We start from the raw sequence: 25,488 nt of genomic DNA, 5'->3' as shown, positions 1-25,488 counted from the left end.
TCGACAGACATGAGTTTGAGCAAGCTCCAGAAGTTGGTGATGGACAGGGAAGCCTGGTGTGCTGCTGTCCATGGGGTTGCAGAGTCGGACACGACTGAGTGACTGAACTTAACTATATAATTCTTGATGGCCTCATTTCAACATTTTTGTTCTTTTTTGGTAATTAAAAGGTTTTCAAAGTGAGTTTACTTTCTAGTGGATTTTAAAAATGGTTTATATAGTGTGTATGTCACATTAATATTTGATTAATTTCCTAAGTTACAATGAGTTTGAAATGAATTAATTTAAGTATTTGAAAGGAAATCTTTGGACTCTAATGTAATTCTAAGGAACTTGAGGAGACAGAAAGGAATGTATGTATTTTAGGTACTTTCTTCTATTCTATGAAGGGGTCATTGGCAAATATTTTCTTAGTATCACAGTGGTGCTGCATGGGTGTACACTGCTGTGCCAGCTGAAGCATACATCACTGTTTTGCTTGTGTAAATCTCCTCCCCCCTCCATTAAGTCACCAGGATAAAATAAGGGCTGTTTAAAAGAGAAATGTGGAAAGTAGTCCTTTAGGAAAAAAGTTTGTCAGAATTTTTTTATTGCTTTTGCACTAATAGCAGTGTGAATGAAAAGTGCCATTAAGGTTTATTAGCTGCCAAATTTTGCAGAACCCAGCCTTTACATAGAATGGGCTTTGTGCTCTTAGCTGTTCCACGCAAGAAGCCAATATACGTGTGTGTTTTCCTTCATGGCCAGATCACTGCATTTTGTGCCAGAACCTCAATGACCTCCTCTGTTTCTTGCTATATTTAGTCTCAGATGGATTGTGGTCACAAGAGGGAAACAACTTATATTTATTTTGGAAAATAAATTAAAAATAAGACTGTTCTAATAACCAGATCTAATAACCAAAAAGATCCTGATCCTGGGAAAGACTGAGGGCGAGAGGAGAAGGGGGGCAATAGAGGATGAGATGGTCGGATGGCAGTGAACATGGCAATGAACATGGCAATCGACACAATGAACATGACTTTGAGCAAACTCTGGGAGGCAATGAAGGACAGGGAAGCCTGGCGTGCTGCAGTCCATGGGGCTGCAAAGAGTCAGACACAACTTAGTGACTGAACAATAGCAATAACCGAATCAAGATATTTGGGGTCAGACAGCCTATTTCCCCATTATTTCTGTTTTTTATACATATTCACTTCCCATTCATCATTCCTTCTCTAGATAAAATCTGTCAATAATACTAACTGCTTCCAATCATACATTTCTAGAGAATGTATTTCACTTCCATTTATTTTATGTTCAAAGGATATGAAATAATAAGAATTTATAGGAAGTAGCTTGAACTTTGGTTAGTTCTCTGAACTTTGTTCAAACCATATGAACACAAAGAATACCCAATCAACTCATTATTTAGGGAACAAAGTTGTGTGCCTAGATGTTGGGGTGTTTTCTTTTGTATTGTGCATTTCCAAGTAATAAAAATGAAAATTAACAAAGGAACAAAATGAAGATTTTTTGTGGCCAGGAATTTTTAAACTACTGTTGATATTACTATTGTTAAAAATAAGATTTCAAAAAGATATGAATCTTGAATTAGTGTCAAATTTGCTCAACTAAGCCCAGTTCATATTGCCCTATAGATCAGATGTGGACGTCTGTCTAGTCTCCTAAGAGTTACTTTAATACCACAGGTGTGGAGAGACTACGATTTGTGTGACCCCATTTCTCCTGTGACACTGTAGATAAATCTATACAAACCCTTCCAAAAAGGTTGAAGAGGAGGAAATACCTTTCAACTCATTCTATGTAGCCAGCATTATCATGATGACGAAAACTAGACAAAGAGATTAAAAGAAAACTATAGATTAATGTCTCTCATGACAGATATAAAAATTCAAAACAATGTTTTAATAAATCAAATTCCAGCTATAAGAAAATCACAGCATGATATGCTGAAACTAAATTTCTTGCCAGCTGTTGTATTGTGTACCTGAAGCTCTGTTGTGATTAAACTCTGTTAATTGCCTCTAAAATCCAATTCTTGAAAATGTATTTACAAGGTTATTCTGGAATGAGGCTTGACTTGAGCTAAACTCTTTCTGTTCTTAATTCTTCTCTGTTTATTTTAGTATCATAATCTGCAGTCACTTCAAAGAACAATTTCATAGCATTATATACTCAAATCAAAGGGCATTTTTCAGCAGGGATCGTTTGTTATTAGGAGCTCTTCAGGTGTATCTATAGAACACATTGCAGGCAGATTCTTTACTGTTTGTGCCACCAGGGAAGCCCATAGATCACATAGCTTATTTGTTTGTGATTTCCTTAAACTTGATATTGGCATTAAGTGATTTCACATTATTTTGCTTAGTATGAAGTAACTCCTCATTTAGCACATGTAGAGATTATTCACTAAGTTTTTAATAACCCTGAGTTAATTTAAACCACAAACAAATATAAATTTAAGATAGTATCTGTCAACTGCAGTATATTCCAAGTAAGTATATGTGGATGAGTCTATGAGTGATTGTGTTTGTGAATATGTAAACATATATGTGTCTGAATGTGGCTGTTTGAATGTTAGAGTTGTTGATATTTTGTTTCTTTTAATTTCTAGGTTCCAGTTCAGTGGTCAGACATGGTCACTTTGAAAGCCAGAATGACAAATTTTGGCTTACCGAGATACCGGTGGCTTACTCATGCTTGGAATTTTTTTCAGAGAGAGGTAAGTGCTACATTTTCTAAGGTAGAGGTTATGGAATAAATGGCACATGTTCATGAGTATGCAGAGCTTTGGCTTTGGTCATTTTCTCTGTGCTGAGCAGTTAAGCCCATGATTTAGTTACCACTGGTGTAGTTCTTTATCAAGAAGTACTTGAAGTAGCTCTATGCCCTGCTTTTCTTCCCATATACATCATTTCCCCTTCATTTCACATGGTTCACATATATTGTAGAGTTTTTTAAAGCTCTTTTGCTAAACCACTGTAAATTTTCCCTTTTTAATGAGAATTCCTTGATAACTACCCAAGCTGTATTTGAATGGATCATTTTTCATGATTTTTAGAGCTCTCCTATAATTTAAACACCATTAAGAAATTTAAAATAATGGGTCTCATTGGGGAATTAGGACTCAGTATATCATTAAAAGCATAGCTTTTTAGAAAGAAAGACCTTCCTTCAAATTCTAGCTCTGCTGCTTACTATTACATGAGCTTCTGTAATTTGCTTAACTTCTTTAAGCCTCAGTCTCCTCATCTGCAAAATGGGGATAATAAAAGCACCTGTCTCTTCTGGGTGTTGAGAAAATTAAATGGGATCCTGAGTTTGATCTCATTTAGCTTATGATTGTTAATAATAACATTACAAAGTTAGGTGCTTTTAGGTTTTTGTACTTACTTTGCATATAGCACCTCATCCCATTATCTTCTCAAAGAGGGACTATATTTAGTTGCTTAAAATCTGGTTACTTTAACCATTGATTCAAGCTAAGTTCTTCTCCCAAGCAGTTTCCTCGTGATTGGAGTGAGATTCTCAGGTGACCAAGTATATCTCTTTCTGTTCATGTCATTTAACCCTGGGCTCCGAGTGTTTGAGGATCAGTGTCTTGCACAATAGGTGTCCTGCTCTCTGCTCAGTCACTCTGTCTTGGATATGGGCAGAGGTTCAAGTCCAGGGTAAACTCCAAATCTGGCTCTTTGTGTTACAGTTGTTGAGATGGTGAAAATTATCATTGCAGCACAGATTTCCTGTTTATTTAAATGCTTCCTGACTTTGTTTGTTTATTTTTCCTCTGTATTAAAAGCAATGTGAAGGGAAAATAAATGAAGCATGTGGGGAATTTATAGTAAGCTCTGTTCAGCTACTGCCCTGAATGGGAGCTTCCCAGAGCTCTTTATTTTCTGAGATTTGTGTTGTAGACCATGATATTCCAAGTCAAAAAATAAAGTGAGGTTTTGTTTTTTTTTTCCCCCTAATGGTACAAAGAGGGATCCAACTTAGGTAGACTGTATAGCACTGCAAACAATAGCACTCCTGTGTTTGGATTTGTTGTATATTAAGTTCTCTCCTCCATCTCGTAGGCCTATTTCACCCAAAAGGAGGTGGGGAAGACCTCTGGGCCTCCTGGAAGAGTTTTTCAAAGGCCCTTGTATTAATTCGCTAGAGCTGCATCCATGACAAAGTACCACAGACTGGGTGGCTTAAACATCAGAAATTTATTGTCTCACAATTCTGGAGGCTGGAAGTCTGAGATCAAGGCATCAGCAGGATTGCTTTTTTTTTTTGAGACCTCTGTCCTGGGCTTGTAGATGGCCAAAGTCATCTCCTTGTGTCTTCTTTTGTGTCATCTTCCCTCTGTGTTTAAATTTCCCCTTCTTATAAAGACATCAGTCCTATGGGATTCCCTGGAGGAGGAAATTTCAACCCACTCCAGTATTCTTGCCTGAAGAATCCCATGGACAGAGGAGCCTGGTGGGCTACAGTCCATGGAGTTACAAAGAGTCAGACACATCTGAGTTACTAAACAGCAGCATATGGGACTAGGTCCCACCCTTGTGACCTTAGATTAATTAAATTACTTCTGTAAGGATATTTCTTCCCAAATATGGTCACATTCTGGAGGTTAGAACCTCACCCCATGAATTTTGCTGGTAGGGTCGGGAGGACACAGTTCAGCTGATAACACTCTTCTCCCAAAATAAATTGTAGAGCTGAGAGCAACCTTGTCAGGCAGCAGTTTTCCTGACTTTTCATGCAGTGTGGTTTAGGCACGCATCTCACTTTAGTGGAAACTCACTTGAGACCTAGTGATGTTTATTCAATATTTTTTAAAAAAACTGATGCTAAAAATGTATTTTTTTTTTTAACATAGAGGTGGGAGTACAGGCTTGGGAATGAATAGGCTCCATCACTCACTGATTGGTGATCTTGGTAACTTACTTGACCTGTTCATCTGGTTCTGCTTATGTGAAATGGTGGTGGGATTTTCCAGTTGACAACATGTTAGAGGAGTGATTCCATCTCACAATGTGACTCTACAGGAGGCAGGAATAGTCTAAGGAGATGTAGTCCATAGTCATGTATGGTTTAAGAATGGGTTTGTGTCATAAGGGAGTTCTCAGGAAGAATTTCAGTATCAATTCAGTATCTTCTATTGATGAAGAAAAGCAATTATGTAAAAAGAAACAATATCTCAGTGACTTATTAAAATAAAAAAGTGTTTGGTCCAAAACATGAAATGCTTAAATTATTTGGAAAAGTCATTTCTGTGCAGCCCCTCACTTCATGACAAGGCCAGATAAATGGACTGTTCCATTGTGGATGGAGTCAGAGTGTTCCCAGAACTGTCCTCCTGTCATCACACAGAAAAACACACGATGTTAGGAAATGAGAAGTAGGTTTCCTCTGCATGCAGGGATGTAAAAAGACTAACCTGGAAATGTAGTAGTTTATGATTTTGAGAAAGTGGTCATTTCTACTATGTGTGTGTTTTTATGGATACTTAATGACAGGTGAAATATATGGTATTAAATTATGTTTGCCTTAATTTCTGATATTTGTGGCATAATTGTATCTTTTAGACAAAAATATATAAAATGAAAATACTAAAATTATTTCTCAAGTTTCTTGGAAAATTTAATATTACTCATAGCATCAGTGATTCATCATTTATAGTATTCAAGATGATTTTTTTTCTGTTTCAAAATAGATGTTTAAACAACTGAAAACATGTTAAATCATCTCTTGTTTCATTTCACAAAAGAAGTTCAGAATTCTTTAAAGTTTGTTTTAGATAAATTTTGAAATGGTGGGTTGTGATATTTTATGATGCAGAGTTAATCCTGAACACAGATTGATCAGTTGGTCCACATGATTTTCAAAGCCAGCTGCTCTTGGCAGAATTCTTTTCAGTGACTGCTCATGTATAGTCCTTCTTTCTGACTGTATGGAAGAGTAATCCTCCTCTACCCAAGGGCAGAAAGTTTTCATAGTTAATTACTCTGAATCTAATCTAAATTAAGCAGTCCTTAAGCAGTGTTTCTAAACCTTGGCCAGAGAAAGTTTTTGTTAATACTTGGTGAAATGAGACTTAAAAAAAAAGACAATTTAGTTTGTCTTAAACCCAACTTTATTCAAGCTATAAGCACATCATTTTTTCTGAGATTATGGTGATAGGATATGACAGCTTTTTTCAAGATTCTCACTCAGTTGAATAAAATTTTGTCGGCCAAACCTATGTTTATATCTCAGAAACTTTTGGAAATTTAGTGGTTAATGAACTCAAGTTGGGTAATATTTGTGATGTGGGCTGTTGGCCAAAAATCTTTCTACAGAGATTACAGAAACATTTAGTATAATATTTGAATTTGTGAAGCAGTTAAGTCGGTAACTAGGCAATATGCAAACAGATTGATCAACTATTCCCTAGTAGCTAGAGGCTTAATGTTAAATGCATGATTTCAGCTATTTGTTTTGTTAGTATGCATATTAATACTATCGCTCTATGATCACTTGTAGAGGAGCTTATACTTGGGGAATGAGTCCCAGTCATGCCTGATCTGTCTTCGTGCATTATGGGCGTTATTGTTCAGAATTGTTCCATTATGAAGTCCTCTTCTACATTTCTGTTGTCAGTATAGAATGTGCACATATCATTAGGTGATGACAGAAGTGACTTCAGCTCTGGGTGCAAAAATTTAAGAAATCTAACGTTTAATCTCCCAAAAGTTAAGAAAATATTTTTGTTGTTTCTGAGCCTGACCGGTCATTCTTTTGCAGTTCAAGTGCTGTGGCGTTGTCTATTTCACCGACTGGCTGGAAATGACAGAGATGGACTGGCCCCCGGATTCCTGCTGTGTTAGGGAATTCCCAGGATGTTCCAGACAGGCCCACCAGGAAGATCTCAGTGACCTCTACCAAGAGGTAGGGCCCTGTGTCATTCACTTATCATGGAAGTAAAGAACCAACAAAGGGCCAATGCAATTTTCCTCCTCTATCTAAATATGAAGAACTTGAAATATTTTTTCCTCTGAAATGTGAAGAAAGGGAACCAAGCTAAAAATAAATATAAAAGTCTGAATACTGATCACATTTTAACAGAGAAAATTGGGAAAGATTAGGTTTTAGAATTAATTGGAGTTTGAACTGTGTTATCTAGAACCAAGCTCCATTGCCGTCTCCTAAGGGTGCTTTTAAAATAGACATGCAGAGTGTGTGACTAACTCTGGATTTTCAGGAAGACAAGGTTTGGAGTTCCTGAGCAGAATAGGTATTTTAGGGCTTCCGATATACTAAAACATGGGAGTGGGGGAGAGGAAGAAAACAAACAAAACAAAACAAAATGACAACACACACACACACACAATTGTGTGTTTCTCTCCACTCCCCAGAGAAAATGCTATCCTCAAGTCTTCAGGTCCCCCTGCTGGTTAATGATCAGTGATGTTAGTTTTAGCTGGTTTAATGACAGATGCTCACTAGGATTCAAATCAGTTATCAAGTGGCCAAGAAACTTTCATAGTTATGTTTTCTGGGAGAATTTATTGGAATCATCAGTTATTCATTTGTTAGCAGAATCGTTCTTATTCCTTCATTTTTAATGGTGACTTTCAAACTTCATTAAGGGAATCCTATTTTCAAGTTAAAATTAGAACTACATCATTCCAGTATAGTTGTGCTGTGCTTAGTATAGCTGTGCTGTGCTTAGTCGCTCAGTCATGTCTGACTCTTCAAGACCCCATGGACTGTAGCCTGCCAGGCTCCTTGTCCATGGGGATTCTCTAGGCAAGAATACTGAAGTGGGCTTTCATGCCCTCCTCCAGGGAATGTTCCCAACCTAGGGATTGGACCCAGGTCTCCCACATTGCAGGTGGATTCTTTACCATCTGAGCCACCTGGGAAGCCCAAGGATACTGCAGTGGGTAGTCTATTCCGTCTCCAGGGGATCTTCCCGACCCAGGGATTGAACCCAGGTCTCCTGCATTGCAGGTGGATTCTTTACCAACCAATAGCTACATGTTCTTATTTCAATTAAAATTAAACCAAATAAAAATTGCATTTGCTCAGTTGCATTAGCCACATTTTAAGTGCTCCACAGCTACTTGGGGCTAGCAGTTCCTATGTAGGACCACACGGATATAAACATCTTTACAGAAGGTTTTATAGTCTTGATCTAGAATGGAGGCTCAAAACGTAAATCAGATGCCGGGAAGCTGCTCCAGCTGATGGGCTGGGATCATTTCCCAGATACCTCACCAGTCAAGCATCTGGGTACCACAAATCATCTTAACATAAAAATAACAATTGACACCATTCATAATATAATATATACACACAACACACATCTGTTTTTCCCTGGAAATACTATTATTGTTCCAAACACCTTTTAGGCCATTTGCTAAAGTCAGTTGTAAAGATACACAAAGAGAAAATCAGTTTTATTAATTTATAGTGTAAATTAACAAATTTGAAAAAGATGCTGGATTACCCATACCAATGCTTCATCTCATACATATCTTAAATATGAGTAACTTTTGGCTGTTAAAAAATTCATATGAGAGGACAAGGCTATGTCACATTTAAGATATCCAAAATAAAGTTCTTTGGGCTCTGAAGACATGCCACAGAGAGAAGTGCCAAATATTTTTAAGAGATTCAGAATTGTGTTAGTCTTCCTAAGGTAGGAGAGTACCACAGTGTGAGTAGCTTAGACAAAACATATTTATTGACTCACAGTTCTAAAGGCTGTATGTCTGAGATGAAGGTGTCAGCAAGGTCCGTTCTTTCTGATGCCTGTGAGGAAACAGCTGTTCTGTGCCTCTCCCTCAGTTTCTGGTGGTTTGCTGTCCATCACTGGCATTCCTTGGCTTGTAGAAGCATCACCCACGTCTCTGCCTTTATCTTTACATGGCAGTCTCCCTGTTTGCATTTGTCTCCAAGTTTCCCTTTTTCATAAGGACACCAGTCACACTGGACCAGGGACCCATCCTTCCCTGCTATGACCTCATCTTAACTAACTCTATCTGCAGAGACTCTATTCTCAAATAAGATCACATTCTGAGGTTCTGGGGATTAGGGCCTTAACATATGAATTTGGAGGGGCCGAGAATTTTTGAAGCAGCTGAATAACTCAGGTTGTTTATTTTAAAGAATAATCAAAATACTTGTAGTCATGCCCCACACTACTGGGAAGTACTGTGTTTAGATGTTATCATTTTAAGCATATTATGCTTAGTAGCATTTTGGCTTTGAATGAAAAGAATATACAAGATATATTGAACGAAGAATTATTTGTTCAGTGTCTCTTGAGTTCCTCAGTGATATCCTACATCTTTTTTGGGGGGTGAAAGCTGAATATTGGTTGGTATCTGTAGTAGGGATGGTCACCTAAGTTCAATAGTTAAAGTCTTGTTGATTTCATAAAACAGGAGGTTGTGCTAAATATTTCTAAGATAATAGTAAATGCAGACATAATTGTGGATATTCAAAGACATTATAACTCACCACTAGGTTTAAAAAAAAAGCAAAACAGATGACTATAGACAGACATTTACTTATTGGAATGTGAGCCCCAGGGAGTGCTGCCTCCTGGGATTAAAAAAAAAATTTTTCAGAATAAAATCCAAAACCAAAATCCATAAAAAGCCCCAGATGATTACAGAATAGATGTGAATGTAACATATGAGTTGAAACCTATCAGTGTTCCTAGTGTGAACTTAGTCTAATCCATTTGTTAATTCTTAGGAGTAGGAAGTCAATATGGGAAATTATTGGGCTACATATATAATAATTTCTACCTTCTTTGGTGATTAATACTAGTAATATGATTATAACCAATATTGACCCTTGAGAATGACAGAACATGGATGAATTTGCCATATCTTCCCACAAAATCTGAATATGGACAGATTCACTTCAATTTTGTTACTTAGTTGAGAAGCAATTAATTAAATATTTAATGAAAATTTTTGGTTTAAAAAGGCAATTCACTTTTGCTGGTAGTATTTTAATGGTGCTTTACTTCAGGATGTCTATAATTGCTGTTACATGAATTTTAAGATTAAAAAGAGCTACACTATTGTGCATGGGCCAATTGATGATCCATATTATTTTAAAAGTTTTTTTCATATTTTCATCAAAGACTTTCCAAAGCAAGCTGACATTATCAGTTCTGAGATGTTCTCTGGAAGTCTGAGACAGACTTCCAGCAGAGATAGAGGTTCATTATATCAGAGTAATTTGCATTTGCATTTTATAATTAATAACAGATGCTGATATTGATAATGATATAGCACATAATTATATGTATAGCTGACTTACAAAAGTGGATAACTTAGTAGCTTTATGGCACAAATACAATTAAATCCATCATTAAAGATAAGAGTTAATTCCTCTCTGCCCTGGAGAACGTTTCCAAATTGCAGTGTGCCCAGAGATCATCCACCTGAACCATGAGGGGTCTAAAAGGGTAAACAAGTGAGGAACAGCTATTGGTATTCAGGAAATTTATTCTGAAATAGTAAGTACTAAAAAGAGATATTTTGATGTCTCCTAATATTTCAAAGTTCATCATTCTGAACAGGAACTAGACTTATTCATTGTTGCTCCAAGGGCCAGAAGTTACAGGAAGGAAATTTTGAATCAATAGAAGGAAGACCTTGCTCATCAAAATCCGTCCAATTGTGATAAAGGTTCTCTTGTAAAACAGTGAGTGTCTCATCACTAAAAATATTAAAGTCAAGGTCAGATAACTATGTCATTGGTAGGTAGAATGGATTTTTAAATTAAGAGTGAATCTGGACTAGATGAACTTCAAGGTCCCTTTTATCTTTCATATTCTGTAAGCTTAGAGATAAGAACTGACTTTCTTCCTGCAATCTTTCTTCAGCAGTCTGAAATCAAGGAAATAAATCATTCTGAACCATCTGGTGGCCTGCATGGTCCCTGACCCAATAATATTTTATGACATATTTGAAATCTGTGAAAAATGACAGAGTGGAAATAGAGCAGTAATCACACATTTTAAAAACATTTTTATCAGAGGTATTGTTTGGTTTGGCACACAGCTCCTCAAATATCCGTAATGAGCTATCCACTTGTATAAAAGTATACATTCAAAAATTCACAGATGAAAATATCTCTGAACATCAATTTGGTTCTGTCCCATTCATTCATTCAAAAGTTTTGCTTACTGGTTTCCAAGTGCTGTTGTGAATGCTGAAGATATAGTGGAGAATGTTGGGGACAAAAAGTTCTCCTGCAGTATAACATATATTCTAGTTAGACATTTAACAAGAAAAAAATAGCAGTAAAAGATCATTTCAAGTGGTGAAAAGCACTTTGAAGACTCTCAACAGGGCCATGTGCTAAAGAATGACTTTCTTGGTGAAAGTGAAGTGAAAGTCACTCAGTCGTGTCCAACTCTTTGTGACCCCATGGACTATAGTGGAATGGGTAGCCTTTCCCTTCTCCAGGGGATCTCCCCAACCCAGGGATTGAACCCAGCTGCCTGCATTTCAGGCAGATTTTTTACAAGCTGAGCCAGAAGGGAAGGCCAAGAATACTGGAGTGGGTAGCCTATCCCTTCTCCAGTGGATCTTCCTGACCCAGGAATTAAACCAGGGTCTCCTGCATTGCAGGTGGATTCTTTACCAACTGAACTATCAGGGAAGCCCTATGAAGGGATTACTTAAGATAGGCTGTTTAGGAACAGGTTCTCTTAGGAGATGACATTTGAACCTAGCCCAGTTGGTGGCAAGGATTTGGCCTGGCAAAGATCTTTTGAGGAGTATCTTTTCACCCAGAAAACTGCAAGTGTAAAAGCTACCCTTCCTTCATCCTGGAGGTGGCTGGACCACAGATTCCTGACTACTTCCTACCCTCTAATTTGATTTTTAATGTAATCACACTCTCTAAATATTAGGTGTGAGACTTGGCTTCAATGAAACATCAGAGTTTAAGTTGGTAAAATACAGGACTAAGATGCATCTCTTCCTTCTCTCCCTTGCTGAGTTTTCCATCCTGTCAGCTACTAGAGCTCTAGACTTGACTGGAGAATAAGAAGAGAGAAAGAAGACTAAAGAAGGCTGGTAGAGTTAAAAGTTTGGGTAAAATAGGGACTTCTTACTCCTTGCCCAGGGACCTTACCCAAGCCCAACTCTTGGATGGGCTTCAAGAGAAAAGTGATACTATTGTAATTATTTTTGATATTTTGCATGCATTTTTTCAGCGACCGGTATCCATAGCTTTCATCAGCTTTTCTCGGGAAGAGACAATATACCTAAAAGTGTGAAGAAACACAGTTGTAGGGAATAGTTACAGTGCTTGCTATCTCAGACAGAAAATGAAGAAAAAACATCTCCTCAAAAAAAATTGAAAAAGCATGTTTATCCTCTGTGTGCCACCTCAAGAAAAAGAAATGGAGCTAAACATGCTAACAACAGGCCCTACTTCAAAAGGACCAACTCAAATGTACAAGCAAGAGGGAGAGAGAGTCAAGTAAAGTATATGTCCAAAGACACAATCCTTTGCTTTGTAGTTAGGAGAAAGACAACTGTTCAGAGATGGACTGCTTCTTCAGAAAATTAGTTATTCACAGAGGTTATGCAAGGGCCAGACGGTGAGCTGGTTTCCACGAAGCTGTGTGCCATTTAGATACTTTTTCTTTAGACCTTTAATCTTAACAAGTTCCCTGTGGTATTGGGTTTGAATATCAAATATTCTTAATACTTTCCTTTATGGCAAATAATTTTGCCCTAAACCATTTCTTCCTTTTTAGATGGTTGGTTGTTTCTTTTCTGAGTGACAGAAAACCTCTCTATATAAATAGAGAGAGAGAGGAGGGCAGGGCTTCCCTGCTGGCTTAGCAGTAAAAGAATCTGCCTGCAATGCAGGAGATGCAGGAGTCTTGGGTTTGATCCGTGGGTCAGAAAGATCGCCTGGAGGAGGAAATGGCAACCCACTCCAGTATTCTGGCCTGGAGAATCCCATGGACAGAAGAGTCTGGCTGGGTTACAGTTCATGGGGTTGCAGAGTCGGACACGACTAAGCACGAGCCTGAGGGGTATGGATATGAAGGGGATGTGTCTTTCTCTCTGAGTCCAGACTTGCAGGAAAAAGAACAGAGATGATAACGATGTGTCTAGGTCTGCAGTCCTCTCAGAAAGCAAACGGACATGCAGAGATGCTCCCCTAAGTTGAAGGTGGGGGCAGCCGTGGTGATCATGTGAGATGGCTTGTTTTGAGGCTTTTCTCCCAGTTGTGTGTTAACCTTTCAGTGAGCTGAGAGTCAGGAATTCAGCCTTCCTGGGATTGGAGGTCCTGGCCCCACCCATCTTCTTTGCACCCTGCTGTCCTTGAAAATGATATTCATTTTATAATCTATGTACATTTTTTCTGGGGAGGGGCAGTAATCTCAGCCCTCAACTCTCTTTGTTAATACTCTTCTCCTGCCAACGTTTTTGTTAGAATTAGAAAGGTGAGTCAGTCCTATGTGTCTGCTTTGACTAATAGAAGTTTAATTTTATGATTTTCACACACAGCATCCTACACACATAAATATTATGTCAGCACTTCTGAACCAGAGGAAGAAAGATGACAGTGTTGTGGGTACAGAAGGACGGGGTGGGGAATGGGGGTGTGGCCTTCTGGCAAGCTCTACCTAGGTATGGGATGGATTATTTTTTTCCTAGCTCATCCTGCTGTTGTGCTGCTAGTAGGATTCTTCTCGGGACCAGGTAAATTGCCATGCCCCAAACAAACAAAATTAGGGGAAAGTGTTGAAAAAAGGAACCCAAGGCAGGAAGGAAGAGGTAACAGCTTAGAACCTTGGCCAGGTACCATCCAGTTGCACTACTGTGAAACTGGTTAAATCTGTGAAGGAATGATCCTCCCGTCAGTGACTAGGAAAAGAGGTGGGAAGGAGATGATCCTGACCTGGGGCATGGGAAGAAGCCTGACACTGGGTGGGCGGTTCTTCATGCCACTGTCTTTATAATGGAGTTGTGCGGTGAGAACACACAGAGCAGGTAGTAGATACTGGGTCTCCAGTCTTATTAAAGGCTAAGTGAATGTTAGCCAGGTGCTGAAAAACATGTGGGTGGCTTGGGTCCCTAAAGGACTTTTCAGGCAGAGGCAATGGTGCAGAATTAGAGCTAGAAGCAGGACAGCCCAGTGGGTGCAGGGGGCATGGGAAGGGCTGAACAGGGCAGGTGCTGACTTATGAAAAGCCCTGTATGTCCTGCTAATGCGTGTATTTTATCCTGAAGTCTGTGAGTAGTTGCCAGATGAAAAGACAAACAAGTTCACCAATTTGAGGCATTGTTAGGAAAGTAAAGCTGAGGACAGAGTAGTTATGGGATGCTGATTTATTAATAATGAAGCGCCATTTTCAGATAAACATACATAGAATTGCCTGAACGGTGAACGGTAGGAAGCTTTTCAAGTTCCGTGGTTATTTAGATGGAATATCCCCAAGAAGTTCCATTCTCAGGGCTCCTTTATATAAAGGCAAAGACACTCCCTCGTGCTTCTCTGCTGACTTCATTATCTCCTCCGTTAACTGCTGGCAGGGATCGGGGTTGACTGGGACCTGGGGTGATAGCTGTCTTATCATCCAAGCCTTGCAGGACCAGTTTGGGCTTGGTGGGGGTGGAAATTCCTTTTATCTTCAAGCTTTGCTTGATCTAATCAGGTCTTGAACTGTTCTGCCGGTTTTGCTTCGGGTATACAAATGCCTTCTTTCCTTTCTCTCTCTGTCTCAATATAGTCACTGGCGAGTTTCCTGTTACCTATTCACTATTCAAACAACTTATTTTTCCTCCTGTGCTTTATTAGTAGAGACTTGCAAATTTTGCCTTTAGAAGGTACCAATATAGAAAGCCATAATAATATTTTGACCTGAGAAAGTACCTCACAGAGTAACAATTTTAAATTTATGCTTTAAAAAAATCATTAGGTTGGCTTTGTGAAGTCTGAGTGGAGGTGAGAATTGTGTCTTGATGGGATGAGAAGGGAATCAGGTAGGGAACTGTGCAAGTAATTCACATGAGTGATTATAAGGGCTGGAATTCAGGTGTGCCATTGAGGAGGGCAAGGAGGGAATGAATGTGAAAGATAGTTAAAGGGGGAGAATGAATAGAAGGATGACTGGGGTGGGGGTGGGGAGTGAGTGACAGGGAAGCTGCAAGGACAGGATGCTTGACATTGACTTGGGCTCTGGAGAGATGAAGAAGTCATTTGTTGAGGGGAGCAGTAGGATTTGATTAGCTCCATTTTGGAAATGCTGAGCTTAAGGTTCCTATCAGGGCTTCCATGTGCAGAAACCCACTAGGAAGTATGAAGCTCAGGAGACAGAATTCAGCCAGAGATCTGGGTTTTGTGTGCCCTATTTAGGAAAGTGCTAGCTCCAAATACAATGGCTTGCATAAGGTAGAACTCTGTTTCTCTCTCATAGATCAGCCAGCTGGTCCAGGCTGCCAGGCAGCCCTATTGTACAGGTTTACCCAGGGGTCTTAGGTGGTTAGACAGTCACTTTTTTAAACATTTGTCTTCCACAATTGCTCCTCTTTTCCTTAAGTTGCAGTAGTGGGGAGGAGGAGGAAGTAGGATGGGGAGCATCCAATGCATGAAGCTCCGCCCTCCGCACCTCTGCACACATTCCCTGGGCTTACAAGACTGTGCTTAGCAGCAAGGAAGGCTGGTAAGTGTGGTCTCCGGATAGGAGGCTATGTTCCTGTAGAAAATGCTATGCTAGGAAGAGTGGAGAACACACTGGGGCAAGTGGGATGTCTTAACAGTTTTCAGGTAGTATCAATTTGTAGGAAGCAATACATTCATAGGAGGAGGTAAAACTACACAAAGAGATGGCGTAATATATGCAGCAAAGGACAGAAGTTGGGGAATGGCAATACTTAAAGACAGAGAAGACACCTGTTGTAGGTAGAGAAGAAATGGAAAGCAGTGTCCTAAAGGCCAAGGGAGGAGAGGATTCTAGGAATGAGTTTTCCTTCGTGAGGAATCATGGTTCAGAGGTTCCAAAGTAGACTCCAACTAGACTCCTTACTAGACTCCATACTAGACATAGGCTCCAAACTAGACTCTTTGGGTTAACCTCTCTGTGCTTCATTTTTATTGCCTTTAAAATGAAGATAACAAATACCCATCTCATGTGAGTGAATTAGCATGTTTACAACCCTTCAAATAATTCCTGTTTGTAATATATACTACAGTAATAGCTGAGATTTAAAGTAAATTAGGGATTGAAAAGGACACATAGGGTTTTTCAAATGAGTCACATATAGAACTCTCTGAGCAAGCATTTTATGTATGTCATATAAATGTATATATAAGCCCTATAACATTTATTTGAAGGTGCTGTATCATTATCTCCATTTTACAGATAAGAAAGGTGAGGCACAGAGAGGTTCAGTGCCCTAGTCCATTTTTATAGAGCTAGTCAGTGACTGGACTCAGATCTATTTGATTCCAAAGCCCATACTCGTATTAGTCACTAAAATTTCAAGATGTGGAGTACATGGTGAGGAGGAAGCTGAGTGTTTGTAGATTTTTTCACTTCTAAACCTCAATTTCCTTATCCATCAAATGAGATAATAGTAGTATCTGCCTCATTATAATTAAAAAAAATAAATTAAGCTACTTAATAAGAAACCTTTAGCAAACCACTTGACACGAAATAAACACAAATCTTCAATGCATGGTGGTAGCAAATGACAATAATAACAGGAATTTATTAACATTTATTAGGGTAAATAGAAAAAATAGTGACCCATGATTAGATTTTTAACTAACCAAATTGCCCTAAATTTTGCTAGTAATGGCAGGAAAATATGAATTTTCTAGTTCTATTTGTGTTGGCTGAAGGTAGATTTTAGATCAAGGTTTTGGGGACTTCATGTGGTTTCTCATTTCGTTTTCACATTTTTCCAGTTCTTAAGGACAAACATTTAGGTGGACAAAAGCGCCCAGTGAGAGATGACGTCTAATGAGCAATTTGTATTTATACATTTTCTGCTTAGACAGTGAACGTCTGCCCCTGCACCTCACCTTCCTAGGGAGAATACTACCTTCTGGGTTTTCTAACACTTGTTGTTCAGTCACTAAGTCATGTCTGACTCTTTGCAACCCCATGGACTATAGCACACCAGGCTCCTCTGTCCTTCACTGTCTCCTGGAGTTTGCTGGAATCATGTGCATTGAGTCAGTGATGCTGTCTACCCATCTCATCCTCTGCAGTTCCCTTTTCCTTTTGTCTTCAGCCTTTCCCAGCATCAGGGTCTTTTTCCAGTGAGCGGGCTCTTCACATCAGGTGGCCAAAGTACTGGAACTTCAGCTTCAGCATCAGTCCTTCCAATAAATATTCAGGGTTGATATCCTTTAGGATTGACTGGTTTGATCTCCTTGCTGTCCAAGGGACTGTCAAGAGTCTTCTCCAGTACCATAATTCAAAAGCATCCATTCTTCAGCACTCAGCCATTTTTATGGTTCAACTCTCACATCTGTACATGAATATTGGAAAAACCATAATTTTGACTATACTGATCTTTGTCACAAACTGATGTCTCTGCTTTTTAACATGCTGTCTAGATTTCATAGCTTTCCTTCCAAGGAGCAAGCATCTTTTAATTTCATGGCTGCAGTCACCATCTACGGTGATTTTGGAGCCCGAGAAAATAAAATCTGTCACGGCTTTCACTTTCCCCCTTCTATTAGCCATGAAGTGATGGGACTGGATGTCATAATCTGAGTTTTTATAATGTTGAGCTTTAAGATAGCTTTTTCACTCTCCTCTTTCACCCTCATATTTTTGGTAAAAATGACAGATGTTCAATAAATGTAGTCTTTTAAACTTGGGATTCTTCATCTCTAATGGGGATCTTGTGAAGATGAAATGAGATACAAGTGTCTGTGGGTTTTTTTGAGATACATGAAGACTTTTTCTACTGCTTTTCCTGTGTATGGGTGTGAGTAACTTTACTCTTAACAAAACAGAAAATCTTGTAGTGAATTTTATTACTTGCTGTTTAATTTTTTTTAAGGACGGGTTTATTTTCCTGCAGAGCTTATGCTTATCAGTGGAGAACTTTTGCTCCAACTTCTTTAAAGCTCATGAACTCATGAACTGCTATCACTCAGTTTTTCAATTTTAAAATAAATAGGACTGAATGTTATTTATTTGTACCTGATAATTAACACTGTCATCTCAAACTTGGGAGTTATGTTTATTATGAAAAATTGGTTATGAAGATATCAATACTGGCATGTATTGGCACCTAGATTTTATTTATACTTTATCTTCATAAGCACATTGGAAGTCTGTCTAATTTTTTGATGTGGCCTGTGAATATTGAGTACTGAAAAGCCACAGGAGTTCTTCTAATTTTAGAAACTCATCTTGGAGCTTGATCAGAGAATAATTTCAAGTGTATAATTTCCTCAAGTGAAGTAAGGCATCTTGACATGCCTTCAGATAGATTCCAGGAAATACAGGGATTAGTAATTTCTCTCTGATAAAAAGGTAGTGTTGTTATTTACAGTTGACCAGAATTTTAACATTGCAGCAAGCAAAGTAGGTTAGCCAGCTTGTCTTATTCCATACCTTTAAATTATCTGAGGTTATTAATGCAGTGCTAACATGGCTTTATTTAGGAAGAAAACATATTCAAGGTAAATCAACTCAGTATTTTATTTTGAGAAAAGCAAATAAATGCAATTTAGTTCTTTCCTATTGTGAGTAAAAGAGTCTTTGTGAAATGGAATGCAGTTTTGAACTCTAACATTTCTGTTTCCTTTTTTGTCTCACTCAACAGCAAACACTCAACAGTGTTTATTTGTGCAACTAAATATCTGTGAATAGTTGAATAGATTATATAGAGACACATTTATATTTTTTCTTCTTTAGACTTAGTGTCTTGCTTTTCAACAAAAAAATCCAAGTTTACACTGAAAAGTGTGAATCTTATTCATGATTATTTGACTGGCTCAAAATAAGCTCACAACTTGTATTCAGACTGAACTACTTTGAAGAGGGTGTTGCAGAATAGGCCATAAACCCGGAGCTGTTTCTATGAAGAATTCAGAGAGTGGCTGAGGCAGACAATCATATTGTACACAGAAATCTGAAAAAAATACTCTCTTTCCAAGAAGAAGAATATTCATTTGGAAAGTTAATCCTTAACTTTAAGTAATAGTGTAAGCAATTCTCTGAAATTCAGCGTGATACCTAATAGGCTGCAAGTTTTTACAGTGCCTCCTGAATTACTAAAGAAATATTAAATTATACACAATGTAGAGGGATTTGTGCTTTATTTATATGTTTACACTTTGTATATTTTTATTAAATGATTTAATGCAACATACAACAAAAAGGCACAATGGATGAATAATAAAAATAAGATTTATTTATTGGATAAAGCTAAATAAGTCCTAGAGAAGTAATGTAGAACATGATTAATATAATTAACATTGCTGTGTGTTATATATAAAAGTTGTTAAGAGAGTAAATCCTAAGAGTTCTCATTACAACTCTTAAATGTAAAAATGTTTCTTCTTTTTCTTTTCTTTTGTATCTATATGAGATGATGGATATTCAGTAAACTTATTGTGATAATCATTTCATGATATATGTAAGTCAAATTATTATGTTGTATGCCCTAAACTTACACAGTGCTGTGTGAATTATAACTCAATAAAACTGGAAGGGAAAAATACATAAATAGCAGTAGAAAGCCAGGATTAAAGAAAGAGTAATTGGACATGCTTGATGTGAAGGCAAATGGGATTACTGTGGTTTAGTTTCATATTTGTCCTTGAGCTTTCTGAAAGCCCAGGTGAAATGACACATAATCGTCTGGATCATTTTAATGTTTGGAGGGCATGTATTCTAGTTTTTCAAAGGGAGCAAAATTCTAAAGTATTTGCTCAAGTGCAGTTTTATATCTACCACTCTAAAATACCTAGGAAAATACCTTCAATATTATTTTTCAAAATTTTTATAGAGTAATTTCTTATGGTGTTCTTCAATATCATTGAAATACACTTCAGTGGAAAATAAAACGTAAGGGCACAGGTTAATATATTGCAGCATGGCAGAATTTGGTAGTCTGGTGTGGTATTTAGATATAAATTGAAGTACCTAGAGATGGCAATTGGTTTTATTTATTTTAAAGAGTCTATAGATAACATCTCTTTTTGAGGGGTTTTTGATAGAGAAGGACAAACTATAATTTAATAAATTCTGATGACAAACTTAGTACTAAACTAAATACTTACATTCTGTCTAGTTTGGGAGTTATCTTTGTAAACTAAATGAAGAAGTAATAGGGCTGATTTATTTATTAAAAATTGATATTTGGCAAAATCAATACAATATTGTAAAGTTTAAAAATAAAATAAAATTAAAAAAAAAATTGAGGAGTCTAACTAGGGCCTTTGCTTTGAATAAACCACCTTTACCCTCCTTGACATGGAGATAATCTTCCAGTCCAGTGACCTCTAAGGAGGCCAGGTCCTGACTATGAGCCATAACGATACAATCCTATGTCCACTTTTTTGGGTGGAACTGGGATCCAAACCCTTTTTTCACTGGGATCCAAACCCATTCATGACAGCCTGGATTGTCTTAATATTTTATTGCATTTTCTTGTGTGGCCACTGAGGTTTCCTTAGATTCCCAGAACCCATAAGTCTTCCAGACTTTGCTGAGGAAGCATAGAGCCTCAATTAATATGAGCCAGAGGTGAGATCTTAGGGTCTTCTTAGTTCTTTCTTGAACATGTGCACAGTCCTGGGATTGAGCATAACCTTACTCACGTGTGTAACTTTCTAGATCCCTGCAAATATGTCAGAGCTTTGCCAAAACCACAAAGGACTTCACATTCTCCAGTTTTTTCCCTTCGGCTTTTGACTAGCCCATTGTGTGCAACTATTATCCACTGCCTCAGGCAGCCTCAGTGTTGAGCAGTTACCTGTGAATGCTTTTGACAAATACTCCCCAGAGGGAAAATTCTGTTGCCCAGGTTGAACTGCAAGTCAAGTCAAATAAAGACAGCTTTGCTAGTGAGCTCTTTCAGGGAACCACCAGATAGGACAAATAATGACAGTTCTCTGACAGTGGGTCTTTGAAGGAGCTCCAACCCTTTTCTGTTGCCTTTGGTGGCTGCCAGACCACTGATTTTTACCATAATTGTGGGCTGTTTATTTTCAAGGCTCCTGCAGAGCTGGGGAAGGGGTATGGGAGTAAAGCACATTAAAATGCCACAAAGCTTGCTGTTCTTACTGAGATTCAGGTGCTTCTCTTGAATAAATGCTCCTCAGATTGCTGCAAGCATTTGGTTAATTTCCAGAGTTCAAAAAAAAGTTGATTCTGACAATTTTCTGTAGTGCTTTCATTGCTTATATGGGGGACAGGCTATTCAGAGGTCCTTTTTCTGCCAGTTTTGTGGATGTTACTCTAGAAGTGCTTTTTAGCCGTATTTTTACAAATTAAAAAGCTGAACTTTTTGACTTCTAAGTTCCCCTCCCACTCTGGAACATTCACTGTTATCTAATATATCACATTCCCAAATATCCTAGATAATATAATTTACTGTATCTTTGTTTTGGTATATGCGGCTGTTTAAAATAAAATTGAAACAGACTTTACTGGATGCCAGAGTATGAAGCATAGTCGATTTCTGCTTTGTTTTAATCACAAATTAAAAAGTCTTACCTTTTCTGCATAGTTATTCAGCTTAGAGTGAGTTAGTCTAAAGGGATGGGAGATCTTTACATGCCAATGGGAAGAACTATATGGGTAAAATTTAAGCACCAGAGACTGCTGAAAAGGTAAACATCAAATAATAATTGACTTATTTCACAGGGTTGTATCATTAGCATATGCACTTCTTGAGTAGTTTACCTTTAATTGTAGATTTTATTTTAATTGTTCTTCATTCATTAAAGATCCATTTTTGTACTAAGTACTGAAAACAGTTGAGGAGTCAACTAAACCATGCAAAGCCATTTTATATCAATTTCTTTGGAGATGGATATGATGATCTGTGCTGCATTACTCGCAATGATGTTAATTTCCAAATGTCTGAAGCTAAACCTTTTTAAGTAGTTTTGATGTGCCTCTTTCCAAACTATGTTAAAGATTTTTTTGCATCATGAGGAGAGTCATGATCTAAAGTCTCAGTGGCAAACATCATTTTGGATAGTTACTTCACTGTCTTGAGAAACAGTGGCCCCCACCTTCGCTGTTACAGGTGGGCAAGGATTATTTCATCAGTACTCAGTGGGAACACAATGCCATGCTTTTGGTGTTTTATTCTCTAAAAAAGTTTTGTACTCATACTTGTCCATTAATACCTGCTTTTCATAGATTTTGCAGCTCTTTTAATTTGTGCTTTCTAATCTTCTGTGGGCTGATATATCAGATAAATCTGATCCCTACTGAGCTCTTACTATATATGAGATCACATTCTAGGTGTTTAATTGTGCTTGTTCATTTAATTTCCCCAAGATCACAAACAGGCCAGCCCTATTATCATTCATGTTTTCATACAAGAAAACTGAATCACAGAGAGATTAAGTAACATGAAAAAAGTCACAAAGCTTATAAATAGCAGAGCAGGAATTTGAATTCAGAATTCTGGCTCTGAAGTTCATGATCTATATGGTGTCATATAAGGATGTTAGAATTACATATAAGCATAAGTGCGAGTGGGTTCTGATGAATTACCTGAGTGGAACTCTGAAAAATACCTGAATGTCGGTGATTGTCTTTGTGTCATCTATTTTGGTTTCTCAGTGTGTGTGTGTGCGTGTGCGTGTGTGTGTGTGTGTGTGTGTGTGTGTATTAACTAGGTAAGATGAATAGAGAAGTTATTTTATTAAAGCAGTATTAAGTATCAATAGTATTACTTATAAATATTTTAACTTCACTTTTGGTGAAATTGATAAAACTGCTAATGTTTTGCTGTTAATTTGCATTACATGGTATACCAGAAAAGGTAGTTACTGAAATGTGTCTGTGACTAGTTTTACATGATTTTTATTTCTTAAGAGTAATGACTTATTAGGGTATAGTTACTTATAAGTGTCTTTGGAAATTTAAGAGTTATGTATTATGTATTCCTCTCCTCTACTATAATCCACAAATTAACAATAGGCTGGTTCAGTAGCCTTGGTTTCCTTGATTTAGTTGAGTTATTTATAGAAGCTGGGGAAGGAGACAAGAAGGCAGTTATTTTAATAATTAAAATTTATTTTCAGAGAATGCACACCTCTGTCTCCAATCCAGCAGCTCACAGGGGTTCCCTCTTGAGAGTCACTATCTTAAAAGTTTGTAATTCAAATTGTTTGGTTCCACTAACTGATGGATGATTTTATTTTTCACTATTTTGATCCTCTGTAACACAGTGAGAGGAATATTGACCATATTATTTCTTTTACAGGGTTGTGGGAAGAAAATGTATTCCTTTTTGAGAGGAACCAAACAGCTGCAGGTGCTGAGGTTTCTGGGGATCTCTATTGGAGTGACACAGATCCTGGCCATGATTCTCACCATTACTCTGCTCTGGGCTCTCTACTATGACAGGCGGGAGCCTGGGACAGACCAAATGATGGCTCTGAAGAATGACACCACTCAGCATCTGCCTTGTCATTCAGTGGAACTGTTGAAACCAAGCCTGTCGAGGATCTTTGAACACACATCCATGGCGAACAGCTTTAACACACATTTTGAGATGGAGGAATTATAGAGACTGTCAAAGAAGGAAACCACAAATTTATTTTACTGGACTTGTGAATTTTTTGAACACACACTTAACTGTTTCAGAAATGTGTAGAAATGAAAATGTTGCCATAAAAGGATACCCAAGCACATAACGTTCCACTCTTTGAAAGGAAGTGGGAAAAGTTCCATATATGATAAAGCACCACCTGGACAATAGTTGATACCTTTTGTAATGCTGAGGACAGATCTAATACCCACTTTATAGCCTGTGTAAGATTTTTACTGAACACAGTTATGCTTTGAGGTTTATGCTTTGGCAGAGTTTGACCAGCATTTCTGCATCCATGTAAATGTGCCGAAACATGCTAGGGTGGAGTTGGAGCTACAGTAAAGTTTGATTTACTTCCATAAGCTTACTAGTATATAAAGTTCCAAATAACTGCTAACATAGGAAGTTAGACAGTACTAATGACTTTTATTACTTGGTGATATATTCTTTTGAGGAGAAATAGATTATACATAAGTACACTCTGAAGATTGGTGACTACCTAAATGTGATTTTTGCTGGTTACTAAAAGTATTCTTACTACTTACAAGAGCAAACTATAACATTGTCTCAAACTGATCAGGGATATATGTGTATATGAGTCTGTGTTGAGTCTGTGTTAATTCTGTATAATTCAGTAGATTTCAGTTCTTATAACATGAAGAATAACAATTGTGAAAAGGATAAATCCATAGTGTATAGCACCATTATTTTAACCTTTCCTGTTAATAGAGCTAAATTTAACATTCTGTCTTGGGTTTATATTACATACATAAGTGTTAACTTAAATACTTAACCACTAATTTTGAAAAATTACTCATGTGATACAAAGGAATCATTATAATTCAGAATGCAGTCTAGTTTCTAGGAAGTATTAACAGAAAAAGTTTACATATAACTTTAGTTCATTCAGCAAAGACCTGGATATTATCCTTCTGCCAAACTGAGACTCATTTTGACACTAAACACTTTATAAAGGAACTTATCTTTGTCTTCTCCAAACTAGAAGCAGCAGTCTCCAAGTCTCAATATAATTCTACAGAGAATAGTTTTCCTTTTCTCTAGCAAAAAGCCAAGAGAATCTTAAAGTAAGTGACAGTTTAGCTAGAGGTTTTCTTTGCCTTATTTCACTGATTAAGATACTGTGGTGAATTACACAGATTATTAAATTTTTTACAAGAGTAAACTATATTTATTTGAAATGGGAAAAGTGCATTTTACTGTATTTTGTGTATTATGTTTATTTCTCAGAAAATAGAAAGGAAATTAAAATGTGTCAATAAATATTTTCTAGAGAGTAAAAATTTGCCTGTGTCTAATTTTTATACTTTATAATCACTTTCACCATTCAAAATATTAGCAAGGGGGAAAATCTGAGACAACATGATTGAATAAAGTAATAATAACTATCTCTAAAACCCAAAGCTACTCTGTAAGAATATGTATCTTCACTGAAAAATGACAAAAAGATGCCCATTTACTTTTCAAGTTTTCTTTTTAAGCTAAATGATAAATAATGTAGTTGTCTGATATAATACAAAATATGCCCATTTATTTCAATTTATCTTCTCAGTGTTTTCATATCCCAGTTTCTTAAAGTAATTTTCTGAAGAAAAGGAGCCTAAGGAATACAATATTTGAAATCAACTGCTAAATATCATGTTTACCATAACTTAAATAAAAATTGAGTAGATAACTTGCTCAATCA

At 37.3% G+C, this 25,488-nt stretch overlaps 1 protein-coding gene across 3 annotated transcripts in view; it reads left to right on the top strand.

The window, feature by feature from the left end:
* The window catches only part of TSPAN12 (tetraspanin 12), a 66,406-nt gene extending 41,322 nt beyond the window's left edge, over positions 1-25,084 (top strand). For all 3 annotated transcript variants that reach the window (XM_005205654.4, XM_005205655.5, NM_001046512.2), the window contains 3 exon segments: positions 2,618-2,725; positions 6,778-6,921; positions 23,454-25,084. In XM_005205654.4, coding sequence (XP_005205711.2) covers positions 2,618-2,725; positions 6,778-6,921; positions 23,454-23,759 — 558 coding nt within the window. In that variant the 3' untranslated portion in view covers positions 23,760-25,084.
* The last annotated feature ends 404 nt before the right edge of the window (positions 25,085-25,488 follow it).

The sequence above is a fragment of the Bos taurus genome, chromosome 4, assembly GCF_002263795.3.
Source record: "Bos taurus isolate L1 Dominette 01449 registration number 42190680 breed Hereford chromosome 4, ARS-UCD2.0, whole genome shotgun sequence".
Classification (NCBI taxonomy): domain Eukaryota; kingdom Metazoa; phylum Chordata; class Mammalia; order Artiodactyla; family Bovidae; genus Bos; species Bos taurus.
Note: the sequence above shows the minus strand (reverse complement) of the source record. Positions and strands in the feature narration are given on the sequence as shown.